Source organism: Choloepus didactylus, chromosome 1 (genome assembly GCF_015220235.1).
Source record: "Choloepus didactylus isolate mChoDid1 chromosome 1, mChoDid1.pri, whole genome shotgun sequence".
Taxonomy (NCBI): domain Eukaryota; kingdom Metazoa; phylum Chordata; class Mammalia; order Pilosa; family Megalonychidae; genus Choloepus; species Choloepus didactylus.
Genome location: NC_051307.1, coordinates 121,934,444 through 121,953,866, shown reverse-complemented (window position 1 = coordinate 121,953,866; position 19,423 = coordinate 121,934,444). Strand labels below are relative to the sequence as shown.

General features: G+C 38.5%; 1 protein-coding gene across 10 annotated transcripts in view; it reads right to left on the bottom strand.

The window, feature by feature from the left end:
* PLD1 (phospholipase D1) overlaps positions 1-19,423 on the bottom strand; it is a 234,676-nt gene that overhangs the window by 42,574 nt on the left and 172,679 nt on the right. For all 10 annotated transcript variants that reach the window (XM_037840656.1, XM_037840674.1, XM_037840664.1 and 7 more), the window contains 2 exons: positions 11,557-11,667; positions 9,010-9,098 (listed from right to left, as the gene is read on the bottom strand). In XM_037840656.1, coding sequence (XP_037696584.1) covers positions 9,010-9,098; positions 11,557-11,667 — 200 coding nt within the window. The remainder of the gene's footprint in view (positions 1-9,009; positions 9,099-11,556; positions 11,668-19,423) is intronic.

The following is a 19,423-nucleotide window of genomic DNA, read 5'->3' as shown; positions in this document are numbered from 1 at the left end:
TATGGGGCTGGCGATGGGCAGGAGTGTTTCCTGTCCACCAGGATGGTGGCTGTGAGCGGACACCCCCCTTTTCTTGGGAAGTTGTGTTGTTTAGTGAATTTTCTCAGCCACTGGATTATTGCCTTTTGTCTCAGAGCTCTCTTATTTCTGCTCTTGACTTGACGTGCCCAAATTTCAATTCTTTGAAGCGTTCTGTATTGAGCTTCTTAGAGTAATTGTTTTAGAAAAAGCAAAAAGGATTTAAAAAAAAAAAAAAAAAAAAAAAAAAAAAACGGCCCTCCTCAGAGATCTAATGGGTTATTGAAATGCTAATAGACAAAGCAACCAGGGCCATTAAGGAAAGGTGCCCTGGGCAGAGAGATCAGCCTTGCTTCGGGATTTGCATATGCGCCTCAAGGCCTGATCTCCGCCCTTCCCCTTTCTGTGTTCACCAGAACTCCAAAAATCCTCTGCTTTTACTTTGGAGCTTCTCGTGTTGTTTTCCTTCTATGCCCGTCTCCTCTCTGCTGGGCTGGCTGCTCTCAGAGTCTCTGGTGTCTGGCCTCAGTCTATCTATGGTTGGAGTTTGAATCAGTAGAATGAGTTTCCGATGAGAGCAGCCACTGCAATTCTCCCTTCTCCTTCCTGGAGCTGACAGCCCCTCCTCCCCCGGGACTGAGCCTGGCAGGGAGGGGCGCGGGTCCCCTGGCCGCAAAAACTTACAGATTTCGCTGATCTCAGCAGTTCCACGTTTTCATGAGTGTTGTATGAAGTATGCCCAAAGACAGATTGCTCTGTGGTGTCCAGTCCACGCAGTTCCTGGCTTTTTACCTACTTTCCTGGAGGAGTAACTAAAACATACAGCTCACCAGTCTGCCATCTTGCCCCGCCTCCCTGATGTTTACTTTTAAATCCCCTACACATATAATATTTCTTGGCCCATGATCCAAACTGATTAATGACAGTCCTTGAAGGAAAAGGAATTCCATTTAGTGATATGACAAGAAGAAACTGTGGCATTCTATTTCGATACGTCCTCAGAAGGTTGGAAATTTGAAGAATTATATTCAAATAGGTATGATCTATTTGGAGGCAAAGCTATTAAAGTACTTGTCTCCATTTATAAGATACACAGTAAGAAGAGAAAGCCTGGAAATAAACTGTGGCATCCATTGTGGTCAAAGAATTTCACCAGAATATCTATATTCACACAAAGGTGCTGCTCCTGGTTAGTTCTGAAATATGATCCTACTTAAACTTTTCCTAATACTTACGTCTAGACACAAATGTCTTCCTCTTCACGTGAATATTATTATTACTCTCTGAGGGGTCAGATCTCAGCCCTGATGTCTCTGAATGTCAGGGCAGTTCTCAGGCCACACGGAGAGTGAAATTCAGGGCAGAAGCGAGACCCGCGGAACTGAGTTTGGAAGCCAGTGAGCGTCCCCGCTGTCCCAGAAGCACGATTTTTAAGTAGGTTGTTGTAATGGCATGGATTAATCACTAGATGGCAAACATAGTTTTGTGTTGGAAAAAAAAAAGGACTTAAAAATGTAAACTGAATGTTAAAATTCTCTGTGAGGAGGGTAAAAGGCTGATATCCCTAAATGGCAAACGGGAGAGTGGAAAAGAACAGAAAGAATGTTTAAACTCTTTCCCCACAGTCAGTATTAAAAAATCCAGACTAATTAAACCAGACACAAAAAATGACTCCATCTGCCCTCAATGGCCTTTCCAGAATCATCCTCCAGGGTGACCCTCCTTACCCACATCCCTGCAACAGGAGATTTGCCATTTGCTCAGAGATGCACCTGCCTGTTTATGAAGCTTGGTTCATCTGCTCTCATTTTCGAATGCCCTTCTCCACCTATCAAAATCTATTTTTCCTTCAAGCTCAGCTTAAAGGTCACCTCTTCTGTCAAGCCATTCTTGACATTCCAGTGAAAACTGATTTATTCTGTTATCTGCACTCCATGGCACATGGCTGTGATGACTAGTCAGCATCCCCTGCTTTACACAACAGTGATAAACAGGACTGCTGGCGAGCCCATGTGCTAAGTTCCTTCAAAACAGTATGTATGTCCACATAGCCTTCTATTTTGGGCAGTGCCCAAGACAGGCCTCCTGACCACAGCATGCACTCGGTACTATTTGAAATCAAATAAAGTGAAGTGTTGCTTTGGGAGACTGGGGTCCGGTTGAAAGAGTATTTGTTTCTGGGGAGTCCTCCAGCAGGGAGGAAATTAAGCTGCACAGAACCTTTTTATTTTAGAAAATTAAGTTACAATTTTAATGGGTAATGTATGCTCATGGAACAAAATTTAAGTGGTAGAAGATTATATGGTGAAAAAAGTCTCTTTCACCCTCTTTTCCCCAGCTTCCTTTTTTCCTCCCTGAAGGCAACTCTTTTTACTGGTTTCTTTCATGTTCTTTTAGAAATAGTTTATGAGTTTATAAGCATATGTGCATTCTTTCCTTCTACACAAATGTTAGAATACTATAAACACTGTTTTGAAAATTATTTTTATCATTTAACAGTGTATTTGGAAATCCTTCTATATATGTATGTAGAGAATCGCTCATTTAAGAAAACAACAGCTACATAGCACTCCATTGTATAGCTGTACCAGACTACTGATGGGCGTTTACATTATTTCTAATTTGTTGCTATTTCAAAATAGCTATTTTGTTATTTACACTTAACTGACATTTTTCATACTGGTCAGAAAAATCTTAGAAGTGGTATTGTTGACCTTGAACACCCAGTGTTTTGTGATTCTGTCTGTAAGAGGATTTCATTTTATCCTTGGGCTTTTTAAAAGCAAAAATCACACCAAAATGTAGAACTTGTATGTCGGATATTGAGAAATGTTCTATTAATACCTTATACCTTTTAGATAAAATACTCTATTGCAAACTTAATTTATAAGAATCAGAATATTCACATTTCTTTGTTCTTAGAAGCCTCTCATCTCCATATCAAGACCTTTGCTACTTTGTAATCGGCAGTTCTGGAATTTGCTGACTGATGTAAATTTTAAACTGTTGGCAAACAAGCAGAAACGACTTAGGTTTTTAATGCTGTGGAAAAAGGGCTCTGGAATTTCAAGCCAGAAATTGGCTAAGTTTAAGCCAATGAAGAGAAAATTCTATGGGACAGGATGGTCAGTCTGCTTCCTTGATGCAACACACAGAAGACAACAGTTCCCAGCTGCTGAGGTCTCTTACCTCCTTCTGAAACACTGCATCCTCACGACATTGGGGTTAAACAAATGATAGTAATCAGCTCAGGGCAATAATCCGAGCCTCTAATGTGCAGAATTATTGATAATCTTAAGAGCAAGACAGAAAGGAGTTGTTGGGCACTAAGCCAAGAAACTACCCACCATGCAGGCAATCGATTTGTACACTTTAGTTCAGAACAATTTTATAGAGTTGCATTCTCAAGCTTCTTGTTGACATAAATTTTTCTTTCAAAATTCACTAACTCTCAAGGAAGTGCTGTGAATATTAGCTAAAAATTGGAAATAAGTGTCCAATGATAGGTGGAAGGTTAACCAAAATATGGCATAGCTACTCAATGGAATGATTATTTTGTAGCCACCAAAATGACCACTGTGATGGCTCAGTAGCAAAATGCTTCTGATACAGTGCTAAAAAGGCCCTAATGCAGTTATATCTCCAAGACAATTACAAATGTGGCAGGATGAGACTATAAAATATTAAATAATTTTCCCTCTAAAACATGTTAACATCCCCACTGTCCTGGTCTGGAAATAAGAAGCAAGCATTGCTCCTAGGGTTGCACCCTCATAAAAGAAACATGGCACACAGATGCCACATTCTTATATTTAGGGAGATTCATTCCCTGATCTGAGGGATGTATGTGAAGAAACAAGGGTGAGACTCAGAGCAGGCACCCAGTCATTTCCTCTCAAGCAGAATTTCAGGGAGAACAGAGCAGAGCCCACTTCCTTTAAGTGTGAGAATTTGAGAACCAAGAGGAGCTATGTTTTCAGGTGAACCCCCGAAAGATGCCAAGCGTGCATTCTAGCAGCCCGTGTGAAGTGGCAGCAGCAGAGGAGAAAGGGCAGAAAGGCAGGTCTGCAAGAGAAGGTTGAGGTTACATTTAGCAGATGCCAGAGTGGACTGACAGCTGGAGGCTACCTTCCCGAAGATCCAGGGCTCCTGAGCATCTCTACCAAGGATTGGGGATGTGTGGGGGAGGGATGGAGGAGCAGCACCCTCACTCTGACCAAATGCAGAGCAGAAGTAACACGAATCACTGAAAGTGGCCACATTTACTAGTAAGTGACTAAACTAAGTTTCCTTCTATTGTGTGGAAAGGGGGATTGAGATAGAAATTCAGGTGAGTTATAAGAAAAGAAAACAATATATAATTATACAGAAAATATAAATTTAAGACTGTTGAGTTAGGCCCAGTTTATGTGACTCAGACTTTTCCCTGCACTTGATAACCTCTGGCAGCCATGCCCCTCAGCGGCCACAAATAAGGCTCTATAAAACCCTCTATTAAGCTGTTCCCACTACATCTTGGCCATGTTCATTCCCTCTCTTTTTGAAGAGTCTGTCCCTTCCTCTCTCTGCTAGGGCATGTGCAGATGCTCAGTATGATTGCTGGTCCCTGCCTTTGCTAATCTTTATGTCACTGTATCTGGTGAGATTACCAGTTATGTCATTATGGGAATAGAATAAAAGCTATTAAATGATCTAAATCAAAAGTTCTCCTGCCATGATCTGTTGTCAGCTCTGTACAATTTCCCCAGGAATTTTATAGGCTTGGAGGTTAGCCCACAAGAAAAAAATATGAAACCAGTGATTGATATACTGAGTTAAAATGTTTTTCAGTCTTTTTATAATAACTGCAGTTTAAATTTCTTTAAGACAGCGCTTCTGAAAGATACCCAACATGTCATTTCAATTTGGTACACAAATTATAGGCTATGATAATAATAGGACATAGATGTTTCTTTAAGCTTAAGGAATATTTATATATCAAGCAGTTACTTTAAAATGTAAAATGTTCATCTGATTTTTGACTTGAAAATAAAGTATCTCTCATAGGTTTCTAGTAGGCCTAACACAAGAAAATTTGTACTTCTCTTGAAAGGAGATAAGTTGTGTAGCTTCGGTGGTAAAGAGCACAAGTTGAAGATTTATGGACAAGGTTCAAATCCCATTCCCACCCATTAATAGTCATATGAGTTGGGCAAGTTATCTCACTTCACTTGGTTTTGGCTGCTTTATTTATTAAATGGGGATAATTATACACCCACTTCATAAGGTTGCTGTGAGGACCGAATTGAAAAGCATCTAGTACAAGGAAAGACTCAAAGACCATCTGCTAACATTACCAGTGAGGTAACAGCCAATGATTTCAATTAGAAAGCTTGTCCACCTTCAAAGAATTATGAAGCAGCAAAATGCAAACTAAACAAAACACAGGCAAGCCCACATTATGCTTCAAGATACTGTTTATTTTACATCTTTTGGGAGGGTGCTAGCAAATCAGTAATGGGGAATCCTAAAGTAGATTCCCAGGAGGAGCCAGCTATGGATTCCTGGCCAGATTTCTGATGGGGGATGTCCAGACAGGAAGTGTTTCAACCATATGCCTATCCTGTCATGGGATGAGTAAGAGCCAGTGGCAAGAAGTCAGAACAAGTTTCTCTTCTCCAGCAGGAGCCACTGAATAATGTAAAATAAGGCACATTTTAAAATCTCTTTAATTAAAGCATTTCAGTTTGTAACATAAATATTAATTCTTCAATAGTTGATTAGACTATTGTGTTTCTTTATCCTTGCTCAAATTTACAGTGAGCTGGCATATTTCCAGATGATGAATGTCCTGGAAATGCCATAATAGTTTCTTACATGAATTAGTGCTTTACAGTTTTTAAATTGCTTTCACAATTTACCACTGATTCCTTTTCCTTTGAGGAGCAGTTCATAGGATTACTGAGAAATAGTCAATCAGCCCTAAAATGCCATGATTTTATGATTTTAGAAGAAGTCCATAATTTAAAAGACAAATTAGTAGGCTGAAGAAAAGTATTCTTTCAGTCTCCCAAAACATGAAAACAAATCTTACAGGCACTTATTAAAGCCTGTATTTATAGGGAACTAATAACCGGGATGAGGGAAGTTGAGTTACATCCTACTCTACCTATTAGCTGATCACAGTTCCAAAATTCATGACTCACAGCTCAGCCCAATAAGCTGATTTTTCAACTTAATGCATTTATGCAACTTATTTCAATTTCATAAAAAATCATTTTTCTCTTTTAGCAAATGTGCTTTATAGATAAAGCAGACACAGCTGCATCTGTGAAATGCAAGAGTTGATAGAAAGCTGACGCAATTTTGTAAATCAGGCATTAGTTACTCCGTAGCATTGAGAGACTGGCAACGATGCAAGAAATTGATGTTGTGTGTGTGTGTGTGTGTGTGTGTGTGTGTGTGTGTGTGTGTTTAACTGTAAACCAGACTGTATTGAAGCAATTTCAGATACAGATCTTATGGTAACTCTCTTTAAAAAGTATATAAGAGGGCAAAGGACAAGGGTCACCTGAAAAAGCATCGCCCATCCTTAATATTTATGCCTACATATGCCATTCTAGATGACTAGTAAACACTCTTGGCTGTGTGCTGAAGTCACCTTTTTATAAAATACAGGTCCCCAGACCCCACTCTAAGAGATTCTGATCCAGTAAGTCTGGAGTCTAACTGTCTATATTTTTGTAAAGGTCCAATGGTGATTTTGATGTACAGTCAAGGGTGAGAGCCACTGTACACCCTGCAGGATGTGGTGGCTGCTGGGTGGGCTGCCCAGATGCCCCCAGCATGGGGTCAAGACAATTATTCCTTCAGTGCTGAGAGTGCTGGTCGCTGACTGCTTGCTCACAGCAGAGTCCTCCTCCAAGAACTGCCCTCCATAAACCAACAGGCACTACCTTGCCCACAGCCACGCTTGCTTCCTGAGTCAGCCTGCATCCATGACTGGTCAAGCCCAACAAACTTGCATCAATTCGGGACAACCCTAAAGGGATCTTTAATCTTAACCATTGATAAACTGGAGTTATAAGGTGCAAGGGAGGGCACTGGGTTTAAAGTCCAAATATTTGGGCTCAAAGTCATTTTTTCCTACTGCTGCTAGTGGCTAGACAAGTCATATCACCTTTTCAATCTTAGATTTTAACTCTGAAAATGGAGACAGAAGCGACTGTAACAGCACCGTTCTACCAGGTGACCTACTTTAAAGAGAGGGTGTGCAGGCTTAATAAAGTAATATAGATGTAAACTGTAAATCCTATAAAATGTTGATGGTTCTTGTTAAAAGTTGCCTGCATCAAAATCCCCACATATTATGTGAAAGAAAGATATTGAGGCAGCACGTAATGCTGGAAATAAAAAAATGTTTTAATCCCAAAATGTGTTATATACTTAATCTCCTCTATTGCCTGTAATTAAGAAAGATTAATAGTTTTGTTTGTTTATTTTGTTGCTTTTATGCAGAGCTGAAATCAGCCACAAAAAGAAATAATTGGAAGGATACAAGTGCTGGAGTAAATGTAAAAGGAAAACAAAACAAAATAAAACAAAAAAGAATCCTAGGTGCCAAGACAATTCAGTGGGAAAATCATCTTTTCAATAAAAGGTGCTGGGACAAAATAATGAAGTTGGACTTCTACTTCACACCATATACAAAACTGAACTCAAAATACACTAAAGGCCTAAATGTTAAGACCTGACAAAGTATAAAACTCTTAGAAGAAAGCATAGGCATAAATCTTCATGTCCTTGGATTAAGCAATAAATAACCTACTTTAAAAATGCACAAAGGATCTGAATAAACATTTCCCTAATGAATAAACACAAATGGTCAAGAAGCACATGAAAAGATGCTCAACATCATTAATTATTAGGTAAATGCAAATCAAAACCACAATGAGATACCACTTCACACTCACTAGGATGGCTAGAATGAAAAAGATACATAATAACAAGTGTTGAAGAGAATATGGAGACATTGGAATCTTCATACACCACTCATGGTGATGGAAAATGGTGCAGCTTTTTTGTAAGAAGTCTGGCAGGTTCTCAAAATGTTAGAAAGTTAACATATAACTCAGCAATTCCAATCCTAGTGAAACAAAAACACTATATGTCCATGCAAAAACTTGTACTCAAATATTGACAGCAGCATTATTCATATAACCAAAAAAAAGTGGAAACAACTCAAACGTCCATCAACTGATGAACGGAGAAACAAAATGTGGTATATCCATACAATGGAATGTTATTCAGCAACTAAAAGAAATGAAGTACTGATACATGCTACAACATGGATGAACCTTGAGAGCATTAGCTAAGTGAAAGAAGCCATTTATATGAAATCTCCAGACAAGGCAAATCTATAGAGACTGAAAGTAGATTAGTGGTTGCCTAAAGCTCGGGGTGTTGGGAAGAAATAAGAAATGACTGCTAATGGGTATGGAGTTTCCTTTTTGGGTAATGTATTAAAAAATTGATTAGGCGATGGTTGTATAACCCTGGTGATACACTAATAACTCTGAATTGTATATTATAAATGGGTGAATTGCATGATATGTGAATTACATCTTATTAAAGCTATTTTTTTTAAAGTTTCATGGGATGAAGAAATATGCCAGGGTAAGAGGAATTTAAATATAACCCACAGAAAAATATCATTCTTATTTTGTTTGTTTTTTTTTAAGCAACGATAGCTCACTGTCTGCCATTAAATAAATCAAATCAGAAACCAAATGTGTGAGAGACTGGCCAGGAAAAAATGACTGTATCCTGGAAGACTTCAGATTTCCTCAAAATGGATTAAAAAATTCTCAGCAATAGACACAGATATAAGGAATCAATAACCTGCTGTTAGTTAAACCACAATCATGCCTGCGAGGAAACGTCAGTACTTTAAAATGGGCTTTCAAAAGTTGTTTGAGCAGTAAATGCAAGAATGTCTGCCAAAAATATTACCTGTGAGCTTTGAGTATCCTCTGGGCAATGGCATCTCCAATTTTATTGAAAACAACTTTGTCATCAGCACAGCTTATGAAAAACTGGTTCTGTAGGAAATAAATAGAACAATCATGTAAGTTTTCTTTTCTTAGTAGTATGTAAATAAGGAAAATGTGATATATAGCAAAAACAACATTGATATTAGAAAAAAATATTCACCTAGCAGAGATGTTCTCATCACTGAAATAATCTCGGGGAGTAAATGATACAGAATAAAAGAAACCTCACCTTACCCTGGGTCTAATGTGTTTCTAAATAAAATCACTTCTAACATCTTAGTTAAGTGTAATGCTAAAAGCTATTATTTTACCATGCTAAGTGAAAGTGATTTTCTAAATTACCTTCTGGAATGTTAAAGAATTTTTCATATTTGATCAATAGGGAAATTAGATTTGCTCCAATCCACACTCTATATAAATGCTTATGATTAAAAACTCTATATTGGCAAACATTCTATTTCATGCTAAGCTGACTTTTTTTTTTTTTTTTTTAACAGAATAGTTGTCAGAAGCCTGGTCTAATTTTCTCTTTTTATCCATTATTTCCTGGTATTTGCTTTTGCCTTCTCTCATTTGTTTAGGTTTCTTCTTATACCTGAGCTGCTATTCTAAGCAGCTTCAAATCCCTTTTCTAAGTATGTTGCATGTATATAAATAAACCAACAAAATGCAAAAAGAAATATTTTTATTTCTTTTTTTTCCTCTAACTATGTCTGCTCTTCATGCACGTATAAGACATTCTTTAAAACTGTGACCAGAAAACCAGGGTTTGACATTATCATCATAACGACATAAAAGATTTAGCTGCTGCATAAAGGGATGCTAAAAATTAGGTCTGAGTATTACGAGCTCTGTTTATACATTGTTATAACACTCCTGTAATTTATAAGACTAATCACCACAAAGTAACCTTTGCTAATCACCTTAAGGTAAAGAGATACACGGTGACTTAAAATAGAATTATCATCCCTTTGCTGCATTTTCATTTTTTTTACTACTAAAGAAGTTTTTATACTGATGAATCTGTAAAATGCCTCCAGAAGATGAACTTACAGGAAGACATTGTGTAGAAACTCATTTAAGAATGTGGTTTCTCTTAGGACATCAAGCAATCAAAAACTCAGTGGCAACCAAATAATATTTGTTTCTCTGAAATGTACAGAGAAGCTTAGAAAGAAGCTTAGCATTCCTTGGCAGCAGTAAACACACACCAGCCGTGTATCACGTTCTTTACTTCTGCCTTTGCTGGGAAGAGCTTGGTGAATGCTGACCGCTTATCTCAGCTAGAGCTGCGTCAGTCAGGTCTATGGCCACCAACATCTGTATCTGCATGGCACCACTGCCCCCATTTAATACTGTTGTACCATTAAAAAGAAAAACTACTATTATTTCTAGCAAAAACAGACAATTTGAAGCGATTCTGGGTAACAGATAAGTCAGCTGTTAAAATCTCACATTACTTTGGTATATTTGTCAAAATTAATGATATTAATAGGTAGTAGTATTACTTAACTCTGGAATTCACTAATTTTTCCGCTAAGGTCCTTTTGCTGTCTCATGATTCAGTCCAGAATACCACATTGCATTTAGTCTGCTAATATTTTTAATCAGCCTTCTCTTTCTCCAGGCCTCTGAAATAAATAAAGCTCCAGTTCTTTCCTACTTGCCTTTAATGAATTGTCACTGCATGGAGGGGCAGATGGCCAGGACCCAAAGGGAAGGAAAATAGGGGCAGAATGGCTTCCCCCAGATAATCCATACCACCTCATGTATTTTTTGTTTGTTTCAATGGGAAAGAAAAGACTCAAAGAGAGTCTTTTTAAGAGGGGAGATGTGTGCTAATTTTTTTCCATTATCATGACTTCGCATTTTCTCAGGTTTTCCAAATGCTCTGAAATAATTTCATATCTACTTGGAAGTGTAATTAAAGTTCCCAAACTAAACCCAGTGTCCTCAGATTTCCTCCTACACTCTGCACACCAATTCTGGGGTCTGAAAAAGCTTTGTAATGAATAGCACCTCACACGGGATTGAAGAAGGTGGCACCTGCCCACAGTGTCCTTACATCCTCCTCTCCATGCTCCTTTCCCTGCAGTCCTCAGGCTCCCACACCCCAGATCAGTGGCATCTAGTGGCTCCATTTCAGTGACTTGCCCTGTGTGTGCTCTCCTGAAGCAGCAGATGCCTTGTGCTTAAACCCTTCAACCCAGGCCAAATTTAAACTTATGCATCCATGCAGAGGCATTACTGACTAGTATTACAGTGAGTTGATGTATTTTAATAACAAAGATTTGATTGATTTTGAGTTAATAAAATTTCAGAAGGAATTTCAGGCATACCGGGAGGTAAAAGTCCAGGCAATATGAAGCCTTCCTTCTCCAACACTTTAAAATCTGAACATATACTTATTAATGTGACAGGTCCTGGATTTAGGGACTCCGCAGTCTCTGTATGATATTTATAGGAAGGCAGATTCTCTTACACTAATTTATCCAACAGGACTTACTTCTATATAGATATAGTGCTTGCTGTTCTGGATCACATGGACATACGCAGTGTGGATGGAGTCTTCATGGTACTTTATACCAGCAGACCAATCAGCAGCCGAGCGGAGCAGCTACAAGGCAGGAACCAGAAATGAGCAAACATAAGACAATGGAGATGACAACAGATGTATTAAAGCAATGCAGTCAATCCTTCATTCTTCTAAACAACTGAACTATCCGCGTGGCTTGAGTGCCATGTGTGGGCCAAGGGAGAGTAGATGGGAGGGGAAGTGGTCCCGCCCAGCTGGAAATCAAGTCCTGGATACTCCCTCTTCCACCAAGAATTATTTCATTGAAGATTAGGAACCCCCAGGTGTGGTTTCTAGAAAGAGTATTTCCAAAGTATCTTTTTGCATGGCTGTGACTAGAGTGACCATTTGTACTCTTTTCCCACGATGGTCCCCACAATTCCATCAGAATGCCTGTTGTTCTGGTGCATTTATTAATAGTATCCACTTTTACCCTCAAAAGTGTCCTGGTTTGGACCATATGGTATGGTCAACCTAGCTCAAACTTTATAACATGATTATTTCTCCCCCCCCAAGTAGATATTGTTCAGATTAATATATTCTAAAAGAAAATAGCTTCCTTTAGGCATTTAATCTTGATTCTACCTTTAATTAGCTGCCATATCCTCAGCATGTCATGTTAACTTTCAACTTTCCTGTGGTGATAATAATAGAAACCTTTCACAGGTGAGAAAACAGGCCCAGAGAAGTGAAGTACCTTGCACAGTGTCATAGTTTCTAACAGAGTTTCGACAACAGAGCTTGACTGTGCCTCTTCTCATTCTATAGCCTATGTTTTTCCACCACGCCACATTGTTTTTGCCATTTCATCACATCAGTGTGTCATACTGATCAATTTGGTGTTGACACCATCACCTCAGATTAAACAGGTTCAGGATGAGCTCATGACTGTTTTCCCTGAATCATTTCCCATCTCAAATATCCCATTGGGTAGGGGTATACCATCACTTTATCAGTCTTGGATCTTGGGGGCTGTTTGACACACCTCTTCTGTTCAGAGTCCAGAACAATCTCATACCTGATTCTGTTCATTCTTTTGAGGATTTATCAGATTTACCTCTTTCTCACCATTCACCTTCTAATCAGACACTCACTGGCCCTGCCTGGATCACGGTAAGAGCTTCTAGCTCAGACACCTAAGCATCATGATGTCTCAGAGGTGGCTGAGAGCTGCACTGCTAGTCTCAGAGCCTGGCTCAACTGGTTAGTGGCTGTTAGTCTTGGTCAGGTTTCTTAACCGTACTGTGCCTCAGATTTTTCAACTATCAGATGGCGAGAATAACAGCATCTACCTTAGACAGTAATAGTAAGGACTGCACGAGTTCACGTGCACTGCACAGGAGAAGGCCTGGCACCGTGTAAGAGGTATGTGAGTGTCTGCTATAATTAGGAAGGCACTTAAGGACGCCTCTGGGCTGTATGGTACGTGTTTATGTCCGAGATGCCGCCGACAGGATTGTGGTTGTGCACTGGAGAGGGCACTAGGTGACCTGGAAGGCTTTTTCCACTCTTTGTATCATTTGTTCTTTCAGCTCTCTAACTAGTATTACAGTACAATGTTTGAGCATATAGTAAGTGATTGATAAATATTTATAAATTGACTTTCCTTAAGTAATAGCATGATATCACAGAAGAATCACTCCAAAAATAGATTCACTTATTCTTGATTTGAAATAAATGTTGAAACGGTCCCCCATGATATGGGAACTGAAATTGAAAATAAAATTAAAAGAATGGCCCCATAGTTTTTAGGACTATACAGTGACTGAATACATAATCAGGTTTAAGTCTATTATTTATAAACTGTCTGGTAAAATGCTGCCATAACCAACAACTTAAAAAACTGCATCTAGAAGGCTACTGAAATTCAAACCTAGCCCTTTCTAAAACCACAGATTGAGCCACCCTCAATAATGTGATTTCATTATTCAATATGAAGTATTCATTAGAAAATAGATTCCTGCAAAGTATTTTATTTAATTTTAACAGATGAATATGTTTAATGAAATTGGAAAATTTATTGTAAACACAAATAGTCAAGTATCGCAAAAGAAAACTTCTAAGGAAAATTTATATAAACATGTCCATACTGGGAAAAATATCTTGATTTTACATCATCTCCAAGTAATTGCCTAATGGTTCAGCAGGTGGAAATAACAAAGGTTGAATACGTAGAAGTTTAAGTCCACTTAAACCAATGATGAATTTTGTCCCTAAGGAGCATGGCCTCCTGAAAAATTCAGGCTGCCTTGAGAAGATTCTTATGCCCCATATTCTGAACTAGTTCTATGTAATTCTGGAAATGGCATATAAAATTGCAGCATATAATGGAAAGGTATGAACTCTTAAGTTAGATCTGTGTCACAGCTCTGCACTTACTAGATCTTTCACCTTGGATAAGTCATTTTAATATGGAGGCTCCATTTCTTCCACTGTACAATTCAGAGTCTCTTTCTCTTCTCCCTCTCTCTCTCTTTCTCTCTCTGTCTCTCTCTCTGTGTGTCTCTGTCTCTCTTTCTTTCCTCTCTGTCTCTGTCACAATCCGCCCCCCACCTCAGACAGCCGTGAAGAAAAAAATGGCGTAACAAACACAAAGTACTAAGAATGGTATCTGTACACGAGTATTCAATATATTTGAATATTTTTACCTCTGTAAAAATTTACAGACAACTTTTATATACCATCCCCTGGCCTTAGTCTTCTCAAACCCAGAAACCTTATATTTCTTTCCTTTCTCACGCTCAAAATTTGTTTTGATTTGGTAAGCTCATTCACATAAAACATAAATCAGGAATGCCAAGTAGGTTTCAGCTCGCATGTCGAGTGTAATTGATTCCAAGTAGCTTCCTTGACAGCTATGTTGGAGAGGATTCTTGAAACTGGATACACTGGGAAAGAAATCTGAGGTTGATCACCAGTGGCTGTGGTGAAGGGGAACGCATGGAAGTCACTTTTTTGCCATCTTCCCTGTGAAGGATACCGCATATGTTTTTCTTTTCCAGAGGTATTTAAATTTTTAAAAGAAGTAAATTTGTAAGCCAAAAGAACATTTTACGTATCAACCTGTGGGGAGGAATAAGCAAAAGTGGAGGGGGGCCTTCCTGATGCCTTTAAAACCGTAAAATATGGGGGTCACCTACCCCTAAGGGGATTCAACATTTATCTATTCCATCCTCTGAGTCCAAAACCTTATCTTTTTCTCACAATGAAAAAAAACAAGCAAAAGTTACTGTTTTTTGGTTAAACTTGAAATATATCTTTTAAAGCAACATTAAAAAAAACTTGGGATCATCAATCACTTACTATTATTCTAACTAGTCTAAAATCTGGCTATCACTGCAAGATAAATTGAAAACATGAATTTCTTTCTTGTTCTACCTCTGCCCCTGAACCCTGGAACCCTGAGGTTATGTACAAATCAGCTCAACTGCCTCAAATTCTTGATGGTCTAGAAAGTTTTGTAAACAATCAAATTGATCAAACACATTTTGATTGATTCCTTTTGTTTTATAGTTAAGATTTATTCCCTTCTTTTATCTTAACTGACTGGACAACCTTATCTTGCACTTTTGTTTTAGACCAATGTAATTGTGACAAGTCTCAAACTCTTCCATCCATATGCAGAAGTGTGGCTTATCTTAGGGCCCCAAATATTGGGAATCAAATCTAACCTTCACTTTCCAAACTTCAAGTTTGAATATACAATTTCAAAGTATATAAAGACCACATATTTCTGACTTTTGTTTTAGCCTCAGAATTGTTACTAGAACCAACGACTTTCCTTCGTATTATGTCCTGTTTTTTAACTTAAAAGATAGCTTTCTTTTAAACCACAAGCTTTAATCTTCTTGCGTACCCTGTATGTGCCCAAGTTGAATTTACGGACAGAAGAACAGAAGTCCCTTCTTGAAGGGAAACTTACGTAGTATTTGTCCCAAATTCCTTTTCTTTCTCTTACCCTCATGTTTCTATTTCTTATAAACTCAGCCCATATTTTGATTCCTTTTCTTTTCTCTAAGCCTCCAAGTCAGTTGTGGCACCCAGACCATTAGGACAAAGGCACTTCTTATATACTTCTCTGGCAGAGATGGCCATCCTTGTACAAGTTCACATGTGCATGGGGCATGGAGAGAAGCACTCAAATTTTGGGGCCTCATTATTCCAGTCTGTGTTGACACATACAACAGGCAAAGAATGTCAAGATATTGCCTTGTTCAAGAATCTGCCTCATACTATCAAGCTCTTTCTTTTAATAACCATTTTTCTATAGTTGCATTTCAATCATTCACATCATAGTACGCAATTTTTCAAATAGGATAATAATTTTGCCTGATAAAAAGGGAAAGTTAATTTTGAGCCTAAAGGAGAAGAAAAGATAATTTTTCAAGAATGAGACTTAAGGGAGAGAAGTCCCAGGGGAGGAAAAAAAAAGTCCTAGGCTCCAGGGAGTCACAAAGAAGCAAAAGGAGAGTCGGAGATGAATTTGTGGCTGCGGCAACAGAAGGTGATACCAAAAGGCACACATGACATGAGCTCTGCTTTGCTTACAGTCTTTTGGTTCCACCCATCCCAGGTCTAATTAGAAAAGTCTCCTTGCTTAACAGCTATGATCTCAGGTGTTGGATTTAGACTGTTTAAGATAGCATGTCCTCCTAATCTCTTACTAATTGTGCTATTTTAACCTCTTGAAATCTCAGTTTCCTCATCTGGAAAACAGGGGTTCGACCAGGAGTACAGCTTACAGACTTAGGGATGTAAATGAGATAAACCACAAAAAATCCTATTAGTACTGTGTTGGGCACAGAGAAAGTGCTCTTCTTTCATCAGCTTTAGCCAGCCAAGGACCAAAATAGTACTCACGTACGTATTACTGCATGAAGCCCTGGTCCATAAATGAAAAATAACTCTCATGTTAAGTAACTTCCTTAGAAATAAGGAAAGTGGCTTCTTTTCACTCCTACCCACTCACTTGATTCTATCACATCAGTCTGTAATACAAAACATATTGCTGTCCTTTGAAATCTACATTGATGTAGAACCTTTGGAGTGTCATTTGAACATTTATCCTAAATATGGCAACAAATTTTATCTAGCAGTACATGCTGGACATCGGTAACACTTGCCTGTAAGTTTTCTTTTCTGTTCTATTCCTTGTTTTGAATATAAAAAGATTAGAAGACATGACTCTAAAGAGGTTATTCCCCTCAACATAGGTAGGTGAGTTTCTCAGCAATGATCATCTGAGGAATGGCTTCTACTATAAGTTGCCCAATTTAATAAAAAAGGATTGTTCTCATGTATTGATTCCACATTGATGCTAACATGGCATTAGACATTTTTTTTTTTTACCTTAATTAGTATGTCAAATATCCTCTGTTTTGGTAATATATGTAGAATGTCAATGATAGTATTCGGGAACCTAGTTCATTCTTTTTAGGGAGAAACAAGTTTTTTATATATGCTTTGTGCCTAAGCAGTTGCAGAACCCCCGCCCTCCGCTCCCATCCCCCTGCCTTTCTCCTGCTGTGTCCTCTCTGAGTGCTCTTGGCAAGCTTCTGTGAAGGCCCAGCACTGAGGGGAAACACCCAGGATGATTTCAAAAGTGTCGGAGGAAGCTGCTGAAATCAGCTCTCAGGCCTGCGTGACTCATTCAGAAGGAGAAATTAGCATTGGTGGGGTCAGGCCACTGTCCTTGGCTGGCAGAGTCACCCCTCACCCCTCACCCCCCTTTAACTGCTGCAAATCATGGCTGGTGTGGAACAACCTGCAGGATATGCCAAAAGACTATTGAACCCCATCTTTAGTAGATAAATTAAGTAATGATTTACCCTTCTGCAAACGAAAAAATATCATGAATTTTACGTATCATTTGCTTTACTATGTCAAACGCTTTTTCTCTCCATTTGTTCATTTAACAAATATGTGGTGTAAAGATTTTGTATTCAGAACTTTCCTGGTGTCCCATCCATAGAAATGTCAATTTCTTCGTTGCAAAATCTTGAAATACAAGGGAAAGCTAATACTGATATGAAACATACTATGTGCACTCTTCAAAGTGTTTTGTATGGTAGTTTATTTCACCACCACCACTAACTTATGAGATAGACACTAGTACTTTCTCTGTAGACACTATTAGTTTCCCCTGTTTCATAGGTGGAGGAAACATGTGCAAAGAAATTATGTAACTTTCCTAAGGTTGCATGACTATTATGGAGCAGGGATGGGATTTGAATACAGTCTGAAGCTAGAATCTTCCTCTTAATCACATTATATTCTCGTTTACAATTAATTAAGCTTGTGGCTTCTAAGAAACATTGGCTTATGTTAAAAAGAACATGAAACCTAAGGAAGAATTTTACAGTATTTCTCAACCAAAAGTGCATAACAGACACTTGGCTATTGCCTCATGATAGCTGAGAAAGTGAAAGAGTCTGAAAATGTGAGAAGAAACCCTTTAAAAACTAGGTAGCCTACCACATAGTCAGGTCCCTGTCTCCCTGCCCCTTTCTGGATTTTATGGAAAACCAGGGATTGGACTAAATTATTGCTTTCACCCGTTAAACATCATACATTTATAACTTGAAAAAATAATGTCTAGAACAAGATAAAAAATGCTTAGAGACAGTAAATAATGTGAAGAAAGTGAAACAATACTGTGGTCAGAACTTTACAGGAAAGGAGAAAGGGGGCAGAATAATTTTTTTTTTTTAAGCTTCTGGTCATCTTGTACTTTCCTGTCTTCCAAAAGATGCACTTCCTGGCTGTGCCCACTGTTTCCACAACTAGAGTTACTTCAAAATTTCTGAGAAACATCTATGGACAACCAACAGGGATCCAAGTTTTGTGAGGCTTAATGCTCTTAAAATTTGGGAGCTCTCTTTAAGAAGACTACAAATTTACAAATACAAAATTAGGTATAGGCTTGACCAATGTTGATGCTGTCACAAACATTAGGACTGGGGTTTGATGTGCCGAGCCCTCTGTCATGGGACTTGCCCCTATGAAGCTCGTTACTGCAAAGAGAGGCTAAACTTGCATATAACTGTGCCTACGAGTCTCCCCCTGAGAGCCTCTTTGTTGCTCAGATATGGCCCTCTCTCTCTCTAACTAAGCCACCTCAGCAGGTGAACTCACTGCCTTCCCCCCTACGTGAGACCCGACTCCCAGGGGTGTAAACCTCCCTGGCAACACAGGATATAACTCCCAGGGATGAATCTGGACCCGGCATCATGGGATTGAGAGTATCTTCTTGACCAAAAGGGGGATGCAAAATGAAACAAAATAGTTTCAGTGGCTGAGAGATTTCAAACGGAGTCAAGAGGTCACTCTGGTGGACATTCTTATGCAGTATATAGATAACACCTCTTAGGTTTTAATGTATTGGAATAGCTAGAAGTAAATATCTGAAACTATCAAACTCTAACCCAGTAGTCTGGACTCCTGAAGACAATTATATAACAATATAGATTACAAGGGGAGACAGTGTGATTGTGAAAGCCTTGTGGATCGCACTCCCTTTATCCAGTGTGTGGATGGATGAGTAGAAAAATGGGGGTAAAAACTAAATGAAAAATAGGGTGGGATGGGAGTGGTGGTGGTTTGAGTGTTCTTTTTTACTTTTATTTTTTATTCTTATTCTGATTCTTTCTGATGTAAGGCAAATGTTCAGAAATAGATTGTGGTGATGAATGAACAACTATAAAATGGTACTGTGAACTGGTGATTGTACACCATGGATGATTGTATGGTATGTGAATATATTTCAATAAAACTGAATTTAATTAAAAAAAAATTAGGT